Source organism: Camellia sinensis, chromosome 15 (assembly GCF_055761805.1).
Source record: "Camellia sinensis isolate YWXY chromosome 15, ASM5576180v1, whole genome shotgun sequence".
Classification (NCBI taxonomy): Eukaryota; Viridiplantae; Streptophyta; class Magnoliopsida; order Ericales; family Theaceae; genus Camellia; species Camellia sinensis.
The window spans coordinates 11,412,424-11,427,323 of NC_138975.1; the positions used below are offsets into that span (position 1 = coordinate 11,412,424).

A 14,900-nucleotide genomic window follows, 5' to 3' on the forward strand; every position below is an offset into this window, starting at 1 on the left:
AATTGGATGTGATAGCTATGTAATAAATAGATCTCACTGTGCTGATTCTTAGGTTCCACCTAGTTAAGGTTGTTCTGGACAGGTTGCGTCCACGGTCTCAACTGTTAATTAATTAATGAGAAATGTTTGAGGATCACAATTTTGTGACTACAATGACTTAAAATTATTAAAATGATGTCATTTTAGGTGTCAAAACGACATCGTTTTGACAGTTTTAAGTCATTGTGGTCACAAAATTATGGCCCTCTAGCATTGTTGTTAATTAATCTCCGCTTTTTTTTTTCAAATAATATATATATTTTTTAAATTATGTCAAAATTTTGTACGTTTTTGGTCTGTTAAAAAAATTTAAGAATAACAAATTTTTAAAAATTAAAATAAAAACTATAATAAGTCCCAAAAAAAATTATTTTTAATTTTTTTGGACTTTTTATTATTTTTTTCCTTATTCGTCTCATCGAGTAAAATATAGAAGTCTTTTTCAAAAAAATTGTAAAAAAAAAAATCACCAAGATAGAAATAAGCTAACAAAAAAATACAAAAAAAAAAAAGTAAGCCCCAAACACCTCATCAACCCATGGAAAAGTTTTGGCGTTTTTTTGTCAAGAAGGAAGTAGATTCTTTACGAACTTAAGAATGTTATTAGGCTCGTGATATAATTTCATGTTATTTATAAGAAGATGGACTTTAAACTCTATTAAGTTTTGTTTGACAAATAAATCAAGATTGTTAAGATTTTTGTAGCTAAATATTTTAAGATTATTTGAACAATTAAGATTGAATGTGACCGATTTTATTAATTTTGACACTTTAATAAAGCTTTCTCTATCCATGATATCCACCTCTAAGGTCCCCTCTTCCACCCACCATGGTAGAGTTGAAAGAGAGGTGGGAAAGAGAGAGAGTGTAAATGATGACAAAGATAAGTATGAAATTATAAGCATGTAGAAAAATAAAATAAACAATTTAAATCTTCACAATTCTTATTCATAAAAATGAAAATGATACAAAAAGGCGTGACAATGGGTTCGTTTGGGAGGTCGGTTGGCTTTTTAACTTGTTGACTATTTTAATTTGAGGTTAAAAAGTCTCGTTTGGGAAGGAATTTTTTTGATTTTTTTGACTTTTTGTGAGATAAATAATGTAATGATTATAGTTAGATGTGATATTTTATCTTATTGGACTAAAAAGCCTATTTTGTCTTTTTGTGACTAAAATAGCCCTAACACTTTGTTTGGGTTGAAATTTTCAAAAATAATTTATTTTTTTTTTTATTTTTTTAATTTTTTTTGGGTGTATTTTGTTGTCTTTAGTAATTTTGTAAATTATTTGTTAGTCACATATTTTATAATTATTTTTTAGATGTAACTAATCTAAATATTCTTAAAAAGTAAAATATTTATGAAGATTATAGAAAAAGATGTGACAATAACACTTTGTTTGGGTTGGAGTTTTTTTTTTAAAAAAAAAACAAAAATTAGTTTTTTTTTATTTTTTATTTTTGTATTTTGTTGTCTTTAGTAATTTTTTAAATTATTTTTTAGTCACATTTTTAATTATTTTTTAGATGTTAAATATTCTTAAAAAGTAAAATATTTATGAAGAAATCTAAAAGGAATTCACAAATACTAAAAAAAAAATACAAAATATTCTAAATTTTATATATATTTTTATTAAGTAGTTTTTTTTTTTTAAAGAATATCTAGATTAAGTAAATCTAAAATGTAACAAAAATTTAATTAAAATATTTACAAAATTCATTAATTCGGTATTTGATTCATGCATTTGTGTAGAAATTTGGAAAAGAAAATGAAAAAGGTAGATTAAATACTTTATTTCACATACATTTTTCCTTTCTCATTTTAAATTTATGCCCAAATCTATAAACCAAAAACAACATAAAAATAAAAAAAATAAGAATTGAAATCTTGAAAACATTTGTTTTTGAAACTTCAAAATCAAAGTAGAGTGAAAAATTTCAGGGAAATTATACTTTACACACCTCCTACCATATGCATCTTAAGTTATACTATTTTATTCTTTAATTATTATTAATTTTTTTTTTAGTTATGACCTTATTTTAGTTACAGCTTATGAGATATTTGATTATTATTATTTTTTAAAAATTTTAATTATGACTAAAAAATATAAAATAATGTTATTTTTTATTTAATTATAAGATACATACGATACACATATTTTGAAGAGGGTTTACCATAGTCTTTTCCAAAACTTCAAGGACAAAGTAGAGAGTGAATATTTTTATTAGTTTTGAGGCATATGGTTTTTTTATCTTGAAATCACAACCAAAAAAAAAAAAAATCACATCATTTTGCAAGAAACAAACCGCAGAGGAAAAGGGCCACCGAGGATAGTCTAGTCCGTATAGATATGGGCCATCACTAATCCAGCCCAGTTTAAAGTCGGTTTCGTTTCGTTTCGTTTCGTCAACTCTTTTTGGTTCGTCTGACAGTTTTATTCCATACCACCGACACGTGTCCATCGAAACAACAAAAATGCTTTGAAACCCCAAAACCAGAGCAGATCGTATATATCAATGTTCGAATCAAATCCAAAACAATAAAACAAAAAAAAAAGACGCGAAAACGAGATTTAGATTGAAAACAAAGTCTCACTCTGACCTCTGAATTCAATTCCTTTACTTTACTTGTTTGGTTCAGTCTAAGATTCGAATTCGCTGAAGTCGAAGAAAGTCATCGTTGTGAAAAATCGAGTTCTTCAGGTGAGGAATTTCACTATTTTTTTTTCCTCATTGTTTTTTCATCCTAATTTAGCTCCAAAAATGTTTCTCAAATTTGGGAGTTTTAGGGTTTTGTTCCTTATCCATGTTTTGATCGTGCTTAGGTTATTCACAATCCAGACTCTTTAATTTGATTTAGATTGCGTTCTGAATTAAAAAAAGTATAAAATAAAATCGATTTATGGGTTTTCCAGTTGAATTTCAATCTGTTTTCTATGTGAAAAGTTGGGAAAGGAAAAGGAATTAATTTTTTTGATCGTTTAGTACACAACGAATAAAGCATAAGATCTTAAATTTAGCTTTCTTTTCAGTTTGGTTGGACTTCTGGGCAGCCAAACATAGGGCTATTGCCTGTAAAGAATACAGTTGAGTTTGTGTAGGTAATTAATCAAAGTGAAGTACTGGTTGTATCCTATTAAACACTGCATTCTCAAAAGCCCAATTTTTTTTTTTTTTTTTTTTCTTCTCAATTTTGGCCTTGCATGTGTTTGAACATTGAGTCAAAGTAGAAGTGTTTTGAATAGAATACCCTTTGAATTGATTAAGCTGATCTTTTTAGTTATGCACAGATTTAAGGATCGGATAATCATGGCCACTGCAACTATGGCCACTGCCGCTGGTGCAGCGGCTCTTTTATATTATACATTGAACCGGAAACTACAATCGAGTGTGCCTATAGAAGACGACGAGGAAAATGGTACCGATATAAGCAATCATACTCCTTTAGGAATCGATCGAGTTTCTCATAGACTTATTCAAGCCCCTGCAACATGGTTGGAGACGATTTCGACCTTGTCGGAGACTCTTAGGTTTACCTATTCTGAGACTTTAGGGAAGTGGCCTATTGGGGATTTGGCATTTGGGATCAACTTTCTTTTAAAGAGGCAGGTAAGCATTTCTTGTATGTGGTGTTCCTTTTAATATGCAAAGATTTAAATGTTTGATAATTGCTCTTCTGGTATGTATATTTGTTCTGCAGTGTTACTAAATAAGCCTGATTTTCTTGGTTAATGGAATGAAACAGCTGGAATCCTTGAAAAGACATTGGGTTTAAATATTAAAATCTTACTAAATCATTTTGATAATGACAACACCAGTAAAAGAGTGAAATTTTTTTCTTTATAAATTTTGTTGGAAGTAAATCATTGACTCCACTGAAAAACCTCGACTATTTGAATCTGATAACGGATTCTGGTCATTTTGGGTCTTTCCTCGATCGTTTTTTACCATCCCCTCCCATATTCAGAATTCTTTTATCTTCTTATTGCAACTGGTAACCTAATTTTTTCCCATGAATATGTTGGTAATTATGAATACGGGGAATGCAAATCGGGGGGGCACCTAAAGAGTGAAACAGAGCAGGCAGGTGGAGGTTCTCGGACTAGGAATACTGATGTGCATATTTTACTAAAGTTACAGAAATATTAGACAGTTAGAAAATAATAATCAAACATATAGTCTGTGAGGTGGTTCTGAGGAGAGCAACAAGGAATAGATTATTATGAGGCAATGTCAGTGAAAGCATAAACGCACATACACAAATGCCTGCTGGAGTCTAGGCACAAAAGCGCATGCCTAATTAAAGTAAATCTTAAATTGTTAAAAAATAATTATAATATAACAAAAGATTCCTTTTTTGTAGTTAAAAATTAAAAAATATGAAATAGTAATTTATTTAGGCATGCGCTTGCAGGGGTAAGGTTGCGTACATCAACCCTTCCAACCCTTCCCTAGACCCCGCTTAAGCTGGAGCTTTGTGCACAGGGTGCGGCCCTTATTTAGCCTTTTAATTAAAATGGTTTGAGTCTTATGCAATTGTACAAAGGCTGTAGGTAAATACTTTACATAGGCTTGTTAAATTTCTTAAAATTCTCTGATGTAAATTTGAAAACAATGTTAATGAATAACATGACAATCAAGTGACCAACTAATGGTGTATTATTTAAATATAACTTTGATATAATTTCTCTCATGCTTAAAATATTTACAACGGTGATATTTGATAGTCGTGGTAAAAAATAGCAATGTCTGCTACTCAACCTTGGGTGAGACGCATAGTGACCGTGTTATGACAATTTTGGATCAAAATTACCTTCGTGCCCTTTTTTTTTTTGGGCATTTTGGTGTCAATAAAACACAACCTATTCAAAGTATCACATAGACTTTTCCTTGCAAAATAGATTCACGTATCAAAGTATCATATAGATTCACCTACAATTCGTATTGATTTTTCATAAATTACGAATCGTAAGATTTTGATAACAAAGATGGAGATAGCTTGCAATTTCTTTAAACGGTCCAATTACTCTTAGGCCTCGTTTGGCAACCGGACTTTTTAGCCAAAAAGTTACTAAAGTAGCCAAAAAGTCAACAACCCATACCAAAAAGTCAAAGATTCTCTCTTTTCTCTACTTTTTGCACATCTTTTCGTAAAAAACCAAAAAGTCATTCCAAACATACTAGTTTTTTTTAGCTCATATTTTAGCCAAATAGCCAAAAAGTTACTAAATTAGCCTGTCTCCAAACGAGGCCTTAAGTTAATTGCAGTGGGGTCAATTTTACCTATATATGTATTATATAATTTTTTTTCCCTATAAAATTATATAATTCAGCGAGAATCAATTGATCCCACACCAATATATGTGGTGCCGCCCATGTGGTTGCTACTAATTTCTCTTGAAACACTGTGTTACTTGTGCATCATGACAACATTGCAACTAAGGCAAGATTAATTTGCATGTAAATTGTTCAAAACATTTTTGAATTAACACTTTAATTTTGACTAACTTAGATGTTATTTGAAAAATTCATCGTAATATCTGCTTCTATTGATTTTGTTGTATCTTTTGTTTTTAAATTACTAAAGAAACAATTCGCTTGTCAGTTTAATAATGAGATAATGAAGATGATTAGCTTGGTTATCCGTGGAGCTTTTATTTGTTTGGCTAAGTACTTTAATAACAAATGGGATTGTCTTGCAGGGAAACTTGCATGTCGCAAGTGTGTATGGTGGGGAAGAAAGTTTACAGCTCAAAGGGCCTGAAATAAAAGCCGAGCTTAGATATCTCCTAAATTTGTTGACCCTTTGTTGGCACTTCTCGAAAAAACCATTTCCATTATTTTTACAGGAGACGGGCTATTCTGAAGGAAATGTTCTCCTTCAGGAACCCAAAGCCGGAGTAAGTATTCTTTTGACTTCAAAAATTCTGTACAAATACATTATTTCTTGTTCCTTAATTTTTATTTATTTTTTTTGATTGGGCAGGGTTGGATTTGGGGGGAATGGTGTGTGTGTGTGTGTGTGTGTGAGAGAGAGAGAGAGAGAGAGAGAGAGAGAGAGGGATAGAGAGAGAGAATTTCTGCAGTTCACAAGTTCACAATCTATAAATTCTGCAGTGATATACATTAACATAATCTATGTTGGGAGCATGATTTACACTCATGCATTCTTTTTTCCTTCGTACTTATTTTTATTTATTTATGTTTTTGCAGATTTTGAAGCCGGCTTTTACAATTCTAGTTGATCACAAAACAAGATTTTTCCTCTTACTGATTCGTGGAACTCATAGTATCAAGGATACTCTGACTGCTGCAACTGGAGCGGTGGTGCCATTCCATCACTCTGTTGTGCATGAGGGGGGAGTTAGTAATTTGGTCTTAGGTTATGCACACTGCGGAATGGTTGCAGCTGCTAGATGGATAGCAAAGCTTGCAACTCCTTGTCTTATTAAAGCACTTGATCAACATCCTGATTATAAACTTAAGGTACTGAGTTCGAGTATTCAATTTGTGCCTATCGTTGTGTTGTGCAATATCTACGTTAGAAAATGAACTGAAACAAGAATCTTATGGTCATGTTTTTGTTTTCTTTGTTTCATTTTTATTTTTCGTATTTCGGAAGCAAAAGCATGGAAAGTTTTGATAACACACAAATTTTCCTATTATCTTCATTTTTGTGTGAAAATAGTTCTCAAAAATTCAAAAACAATCTTTTGATGTTTCGGAAACAATCTTTCCTTTTGTTTATTGAAGCATCAAAAGGTTGTTTTGTTTATTTGGTGGTATTTGCTAATTATTATGGTTGTTGAGGGGAACCATAAAAGAAAATAATGCTATCATTTCTTCTCTTGGTTTCCTGCAGATTGTGGGACACTCCTTGGGTGGTGGCACTGCAGCAATTTTAACGTATGTACTACGTGAGAGGAAGGAATTGTCAACAGCTACTTGTGTGACATTTGCACCAGGTTTGTGTTTGTTCTGCATTATGTCCTGAGCATGCTTTTCTTGTGTGCCATTGTTACGTCTCATGCATCTTTGTGCTCCGAGTTTGTTTATAGCTGTCTTTTCACTGTGTGTAATAGTTGTTTTTGGGGTGTTCTCAATTTGTTGTCTGACCTTTAGTATAGTTTTAGTGCTGACTGGATATCTGATGCACAGCTGCTTGTATGACATGGGAGTTGGCAGAATCAGGCAATGACTTCATTACTTCAGTTATAAATGGAGCTGATTTGGTTCCTACATTCTCAGCTGCTTCAGTGGATGACTTGCGTGCTGAGGTATCATTCTGGATTCTGTTATATTATAATATCTGGCATTTAACTGCCTTATCCTACATGTATTATGATGGGAATGTAGAAGGATGCATATGAGATTTGTTGTGCTTTTATTCACTTGATATATATGTTCTCTCTCTCCCCCCCCCCCCTCTCTCTCTCTCTCTCTCTTCCTTTTTTAAAAAAAAAATTTGTTATAGTTAAATTTTGGTGTATATAAAGTTGCTGTGTATCGGTGTTATTATCGCTGCCAAAGTTTATTTATATGAGATTTGTTGTGCTTGCATTCAGTTGACATATATGTTGTTGATCCTTATTTTTAAAGTTAAAATTGGGTGTATATAAAGTTGCTGATGTTGTTGATGGGAATGTTCCAAGACAGGTTGAATAACTCGAGGTATTAGGGACAAATCTTGTGCTAAACCAAACCAAACCAAACCAAGCCTTAAGTTCCATTAAATGGGGTCAGCTGACAGGTTAAATAACTCGAGGTATTAGGGACAAATCTTGGCTAAACCAAACCAAACCAAACCAAACCAAGCCTTAAGTTCCATTGAATGGGGTCAGCTGCATAAATCAAATCTTCTCCACTCGATTCAATCTAAGGCCATTTCGTTAATCAAATTAAAGAGATTAATATCTCTATTTACTATACTAGTCCACGTCAATCTAGCTCTACCTCTTCCCCTAAACTACCATGTACCGTCATTGTCTCACATCTCTTTACTATTGCCTCTATTGATCTCTATTGTATATGATTAAACCATCTCAATTTATTCTCTCTCAACTTATCTTCTATCGGTATTACTCCTACCTATTCTTGAATATACTCATTCCTAACTCTGTCTTTTCTGGTCTTGCCACACATCCACTTTAGCATCCACATTTTAGCATCACTCATCCTCTCCACATGGTGTTTCTCTATCATTCATCCACTCTAGGGCTTCATGATGTTACCTTATTAGGCTTCGATGTTGGCTCTCTCGTTGACCAGTGTAAAAAACTGACTGTTTTATTAGATTCAGAAGATCAAGCAAGTCATACCAACATTTACATGGAATGCAACTAAATTCTGTTGGGCTTGTTGCAGTTTTTGCTAAACTGTTGCTCCTGCTTATAATTCTTTCATTACACACTGTTTTGTATTTTTATTTTTATTTTAAGTTCAATCTTTCTTGCTGCAGGTGACTGCATCTGCTTGGCTGAATGATCTTAGAAATCAGATTGAGCGTACAAGAATCCTAAGTACTGTCTATCGATCTGCTTCAGCTTTGGGGTCTCGTCTTCCATCAATAGCCAGTGCTAGAGCAAAAGTTGCTGGGGCCGGTGCAATTTTGCGTCCGGTTTCCAATGGTACGCAGGTAGCTTCCTCTTTCTGCTACATAAATTAATTGCGCCTAAAATATTTTGTTGACTGAATTAGTTTCTGACTCTCTATTTTCTTACTACCTGAGCAGTAATGATCGTAGTTTGCACTTGTATATTGCCTAAGGACCCATCTAAGGCTTCTTGTTTTTGTTTGTCATACCTACAGGTTGTGATGAGGCGAGCCCAAAGCATGGCTCAGGCAGCATGGTCGCGTCCTTCTCTGCGGTTATCCTCATGGTCATGCATGGGCCCACGTCGTCGGCTCACAGCTGCTCATTCATTCTCCAAAGAAGAGGGGAGTGCTTTGGAATCTTCTTCCCCTAGAACAGAAACTTCTGAACCTTTTCTCACACACACTCTTGAGACCACCACATCTATGGTGGAAGAAACCACAGAAGTTCCCATTTCTTCATCTCAAGCAATGGTATGGGATTCAGAAATAGAGTGCTCGTGTTCCAATGAAATGAGTCCACATGCTGACATGGATCATAATCTCGATGATGGTGAAGATCTCATGGGCCACAACACACACGAAGACCGTATGACTGAAGTTGAGTTATGGCAACAAATTGAAAACGAGCTTTACAATCGTATGGAAGGTGAGGAAGCTGACGTGGCGAAGGAAATAATGGAAGAAGAAGCAGCAGCCATTGCGGAGGTAGCTGAGAGCCAGCCACAGTGCTCCTTGCCAGAAATAAAGGAGGTGCATAGATTTTTCCCTCCAGGAAGGATCATGCATATAATTACGCTTCTGTCTGACAATGTCAGTTCTGTAGATGATATATCCAGTTCTAGTGACAGAGATGATGACCAGCCAGCAGAGACAAAGGCGGGGATATTCCACACCCCTAGGTCATTGTATAGTAAACTGAGGCTTTCACAAACGATGATAAGTGATCACTTCATGCCAGTTTATAGAAGACAAATTGAAAAGCTTATTACCGAACTTGAGAAGGAAGAAGCAGCTTTGGACAACTGTCATTCTGGTGAAAAACCAGGAGAGGCAGTGTAATAAGGATCATTGGATGACATTTGGATTTGGGTTTTTTTGGTACAGCCGTACCGAGACTCTCTTGGTTCCAACTCCATGATTTTCAGAATGCAGTTAGCTCCAGATCTTTAGTACTTCATTGCCATTGTTGAAATGAGAAAGCAAAGCATGCAGATGGAAACCTCAAGAGTGATGTTTTGACTGGAGCTCCTGAAATCATGCTTGTAAATGAAAATGTGGGAAGGTCGTGGTGCTGCACTGCAACCTTGACAATATGATTCTTGAAATCATTGTCTTCTGTAAAGTAGTGTTTGGGCTGAAATCATGATTTTTTTGATTTTTCAATCAAGTTTGTTTGTGTCCTATTTGTTATTAATTCTAGCTTGACACTGTTCTATCAGATCGACTCAAGGATGAATGGCATAGGCAAAGGGTTTGCTTTGCCAATACAGGGAAGAAATAAGATTTTTAGTTCAACAGTGGCATTCTGAACTAGATTACTGGTTATTTTTGTACCAGACTTGATTAACCATTTATCTTGACAGCCTAACACCATGTGTACATGATCTTTCTTGGGGCAACTTCTGGGATCTTTCATTGCAGCTGGGCTTTCTATTGTCTTGCCCCCCTTTAACTAGCCAGTTGTTTGTTTGTGAGGGAAGAATGAGGTGGGTATTACTATGTTTTGGTTCTTAGTCATTTATAATCAGCTGCATAGGACAAAGTAGAATTTGATGTTTTGCTTTGTTAAAACTCACCTTTTTGGCTGAGGTAAATACTAGCTCTTCTTGATCATGAAGCCAGGTGGAATATTTAAAAATTGTGGTGGTTTTGATTATTTAGAAGAAAGTTCATAAACCTCATTAATCATTGTTTTTAACTAAAATTTTTCTTTTTTCTTCACCTTTCTATTTTGCTGTCTCTAAAGTTGAAATGGCATGCCCATAAACATCATTAATCATGTTTTTGTTTTGTTTTCACTAAAGTTAGCCCATGTTTTTGTTTTGTTTTATATTTTATTTGATCTCCCTGTTTTGTTTTTGTTATGTTTTGTTACTGTGCTCATGTTCATTTTATCAAAGAGGGTTTGTAAAGGAAGTTTAAAAGGAGATGATGATGCATTTCTTTTTTTCTCTTTTTGTTTTGGTTAACGATGCATTTCTTATTACACTCCATTATGCAGATATATAAAAAATTTCACAGCACTAGGACCCCAGCGGGGGTCACCCCAGCACCTCCAGTTTTTTTTTCATTGGCCAGTTTTTTTTTTTTTTTTTCTTTCAATTACTCACAGCAACGTGGGGCTGGGGTCACTGGGGGTGAGAGTCTTCTGCATTTTTCAAAATTTCATGTACTCTGTAATGGTACAAGTAAATAAAATTTTATTTTCCGATGTGTCAAAATAAATAAATAAATAAAATTCTTTATAAAAATACCCTCTGTGATGTCAGACGTGCAAGCTGTGCCTTGATGGAGATCGTACATGTCAAAAACACCACAAAAAAAATTGCAGGGATGTAAGAGTAGAGATGTCACAGTCCACTTTGCTCATTGGCTAACTTGATGGGGTTTGAGCATTTTCAACAATTCATTAAATTTTTTACTAAGTCTGAATATTAAAAGATTATTTTCTCAATCTGATATAGACTGCTTTAATGGTTATCATTAAAGCAGAGGTCGATCGGTTAATGTATTTTTTTTAATTTTTTTATTTGTATCTCTTTAAAACTTTTGACCTGTTTGAACCAATCTATTTGCAAAGGAATCGATCGACCAGTTGGTCAACTGGCAGTCAACCGACTGGTTGATCGGTTGGTCTTCTCTAACGGTCACACACAATAAATTAGTGAAATCTTCTCTCTGTTCTCACTTTGATGAAAAATTTAGTAAATTCTCGTTTTAATACCAATTGGATGAAACCATTATAACTATAAAAAATAATTATTTTATCAAATTTTAAATTTAATACAAAATTTGGCGAAGCATCCGAGATGATCTTACTTAAGAAACCACATACAATCTAATCTTTTGATTTGGGGGTGACTGTGAGCATATACACCAATCCCAAGCCATTATTACATTTAATAATACATTTCGTTTCTGTTGTGGGTACCAATGTCATTTCCCTTGTTCAAAAAAAATAAAATAAAAAAAAAGGCTGCTAATATTACAGACTTTTTTTATCTTTGACCTTCCCCTCTAGAATTTTACTTTAAAAAATTAAATTTTATACCTCATTTATTGATATTACCATCAATTCTCTCAAACCTTATGGCTCATTTGATAACAGATTATTTTAATAATTTTTTAATTAAAATATAAAATAAAAAAATTAATATATTTAGGATAATTTTTTAATTTTTTATAAAAAAAATATATAAAAAATAGAGAAAAAAAATCTTTAACCTTTTGATATAAATTATAGTAATTTTTTATAAATTATAGTAATTTTTTAATTAAAATATAAGATAAAAAAATTAGTATATTTAAGGTAATTTTTTAAATTTTTATAAAAAATAAAGAGAAAAGAGAATCTTTAATCTTTTGATATAAATTATAAATATTTTAACTTTTTTAATAACTTTTTAACATTTTAACTAAAATATTAACTTGTCAAACTAGCCCTTTGGCCCCGTTTGTTTTGGGTTATAGCAAGGGGATTATGATTACTAGTATCTTGGGATTAGTATATGGGGTGTTTGTTTTGAGAGATAGCCTTGGGACTATGGGCTATTTTGGGAAGTTGGCTTTTAGCTACTTTTTTTGGTTTGTAGCAAAAGCTAAAAGTTGGCTTTTTTGTCTTTTTTTTTTTTCATTTGGGAAGTTGGTTTTTAGCCAACGGTGAAATTACAATTTTACCCTCATGGGTCAAAATGTGTTACATAGGTGAAGTTATAAATATTTTAAATAAATGGGGGTAGTTTGGTCATTTTATTATGATTTGACATCATAAACAAACATTAATCAAAAAAGTCAAAAGTCACTTTTTACCAACTTCCCAAATCATTTGTCTAAAAAAGCCAAAAACTTGGTTAAAAGTCAAAAAATCACTTTTTATCATCTTTCCAAAATAAGCCTATTAATACCTCGGGACTAACTAATACCTTGGTATTACTAATACCTTGTTTGTTTTGAGAGATAGGGAGGGTACTAGTAATACCTTGGTATTACTAATATCCTTGGGGAGGGGATTCATAGTGAGGAGGTAGAGATGGTATTAGAAAAATAGTGAGGGGATTAGAAATTTTTTTATTATTTTTATTTTTTATATATTGGAAATTTTTTTTAAAATATAATTTTTAATTTTTTATATTTTTTATTTGTTTTATTATTTTATATAAAAATAATTTAACAATTCCTCACTATCAATCCCCTCACTAACAATCCCCTCATTATTAATCCCCTCACTATCAATCCCCTCCATTCTATCTCTGAAAACAAACGAACCTCACTAACAATCCCTTCACTATTAATCCCCTCACTATCAATCCCCTCCATTCCATCTCTAAAAACAAACGGGCCTTAATCTTACCTCTAGTCCATCCACCGCCACCTCCGGCCCCTTCACCACCCTGTCCATCCCTTCCCACTCATCTCACCAGTTCCAACTACTTTTCACCCATCTCTGCCCACTCCCCAGCTATCTCGCTTTCCAAGACTTTTTAGACCTTTTTTTTCATTCTAAGAGTGCGTTTGGAAAATAGTTTGATTTTTTGATTTTTTAACTATTTTAATTTAGGGTTAAAAATTTTCATTTGCGAAGGATGTTTTGATTTTTTAACTCTTTATGAGAGAAAGAATGTAATGATTATAGATTATATATGGTGACCTATTGGTTAAAAGTTCACTTTCCTTTCTCAAAAAAAAATCAAAAAATAACTTTTAACTACCTTTTCAAAATACTTAAATATTTTAATTTATTAAACTAAAAAATTTATTTTACCTTTTGTGACTAACAATCCCAAATCTAACCTAACCCATATCATCATTGCTCTCTCCTCGAAGACTTCCCTATCTCTGTGACTCTTTTCTTTCTTTTTCTTCTCTTGCACAACTCTCTTTCTTTGTCCCCCTCTCTTGGCAAGGGTGGGGAAAGAGAGGTTATAGGTTTAGGGTCTAAAAGGTTATGTGTGTGTTTGGTAACGTTTACGTTTTCAGTTTATATTTATAAAAATTTTATAAACTGATTTTTGTTTATTTTTTGTTTATTTTTAGAAAAAACATAAACTACAAACGCGTTTGGTAATTGACAAAATGTTTAAAAAAATTTAAAAATATAAAAAAGAGTAAGAAATGGCAAGTGGTGATAAGTGGTGGCGGAAGACGGTGGTGGAAAGTGGTGACGGTGGGTAGTGGTGGTGGGTGGGTGGTGCTGGTGGGTTACAGTGGCGGGTGGTGGGTAGTAGCGGGTGAGTAGTGGTGGTGGTGGTAACGGGTGGTGGATGGTGGTGGCAGATAAGTGGCGGGTGGGTAGTGGGTGATGGTGGTGGTGGTGGTGGGTGGTGGCGGCGGTAGGTGGGTGGCAGGTGGTGGATGGTGGTGGCAAGTGGGTGGTGAGTGGTGGTGGCAAGTGATGGGTGGCGGATGGTGGGTGATGGTGGGTGGGTGGGTGATGGTAGCGGATGATGGGTAGTAGCGAATGAGTGGTGGCGGTGGTGGTGGTGGTGACAGGTGGTAGGTGGTGGTGGCATGTGGGTGGCGGATGGCGGGTGGTGGTGGGTGGTGGTAGTGGTAGGTGAGTGGGTGACGGTGGCGGATGGTAGGTGGTAGCGAGTGGGTGGTGATGAGTGGTGGGTGGTGATAGTAGGTGGGTGGCAGGTGGGTGGTGGGTGATGGTGGTGGTGGGTGGTGGCGGCGGCGTGTGGGTGGCAGGTGGTGGATGGTGGTGGCAAGTGGGTGGTGAGTGGTGGTGGCAAGTAGGTGGCGAATGGTGGTGGCAAGTGGTGGATGGTAATGGCGGGTGGCGGGTGGATTAGTGGGTGGTGGGTGGTGATGGTGGTGGCGGCGAGGGGTGGGTGGTGGTAGCGAGTGGGTGGCAGGTGGGTAGTGGGTGGTGGTGGCAGGTGGTGGGTGGTGAGTGGTGGTGGCCGGTGGTGGTGGGGGGTGGTGGCGGCGGAAGATGGTGGTAGAAAATGGTGGCGGGTGGTGGCTAGTGTTGGGTGGTAAAAAAAAAAAAAACTCAAAACTCAAAATGAAAACACATTTTTTGTGTTTTCATTTTTTTGCC

The 14,900-nt window shown here is 34.6% G+C and overlaps 1 protein-coding gene across 2 annotated transcripts; it reads left to right on the forward strand.

The window, feature by feature from the left end:
* Positions 1–2,439: 2,439 nt before the first annotated feature.
* LOC114256448 (Alpha/Beta hydrolase fold-containing protein) lies at positions 2,440–10,223 on the forward strand. 2 transcript variants are annotated; one of them, XM_028196093.2, is made up of 8 exons: positions 2,440–2,743; positions 3,331–3,649; positions 5,743–5,940; positions 6,254–6,526; positions 6,903–7,005; positions 7,199–7,317; positions 8,499–8,675; positions 8,849–10,223. In XM_028196093.2, exons 2-8 carry the CDS (start codon positions 3,350–3,352, stop codon positions 9,692–9,694), a joined length of 2,016 nt encoding a protein of 671 aa, XP_028051894.1. In that variant the 5' UTR covers positions 2,440–2,743; positions 3,331–3,349; the 3' UTR covers positions 9,695–10,223. The 2 variants fall into 2 exon arrangements, with proteins under 2 accessions (XP_028051894.1, XP_028051892.1); XM_028196091.2 differs by having other exon boundaries at positions 2,516–2,743; positions 3,321–3,649.
* Positions 10,224–14,900: the final 4,677 nt, after the last annotated feature.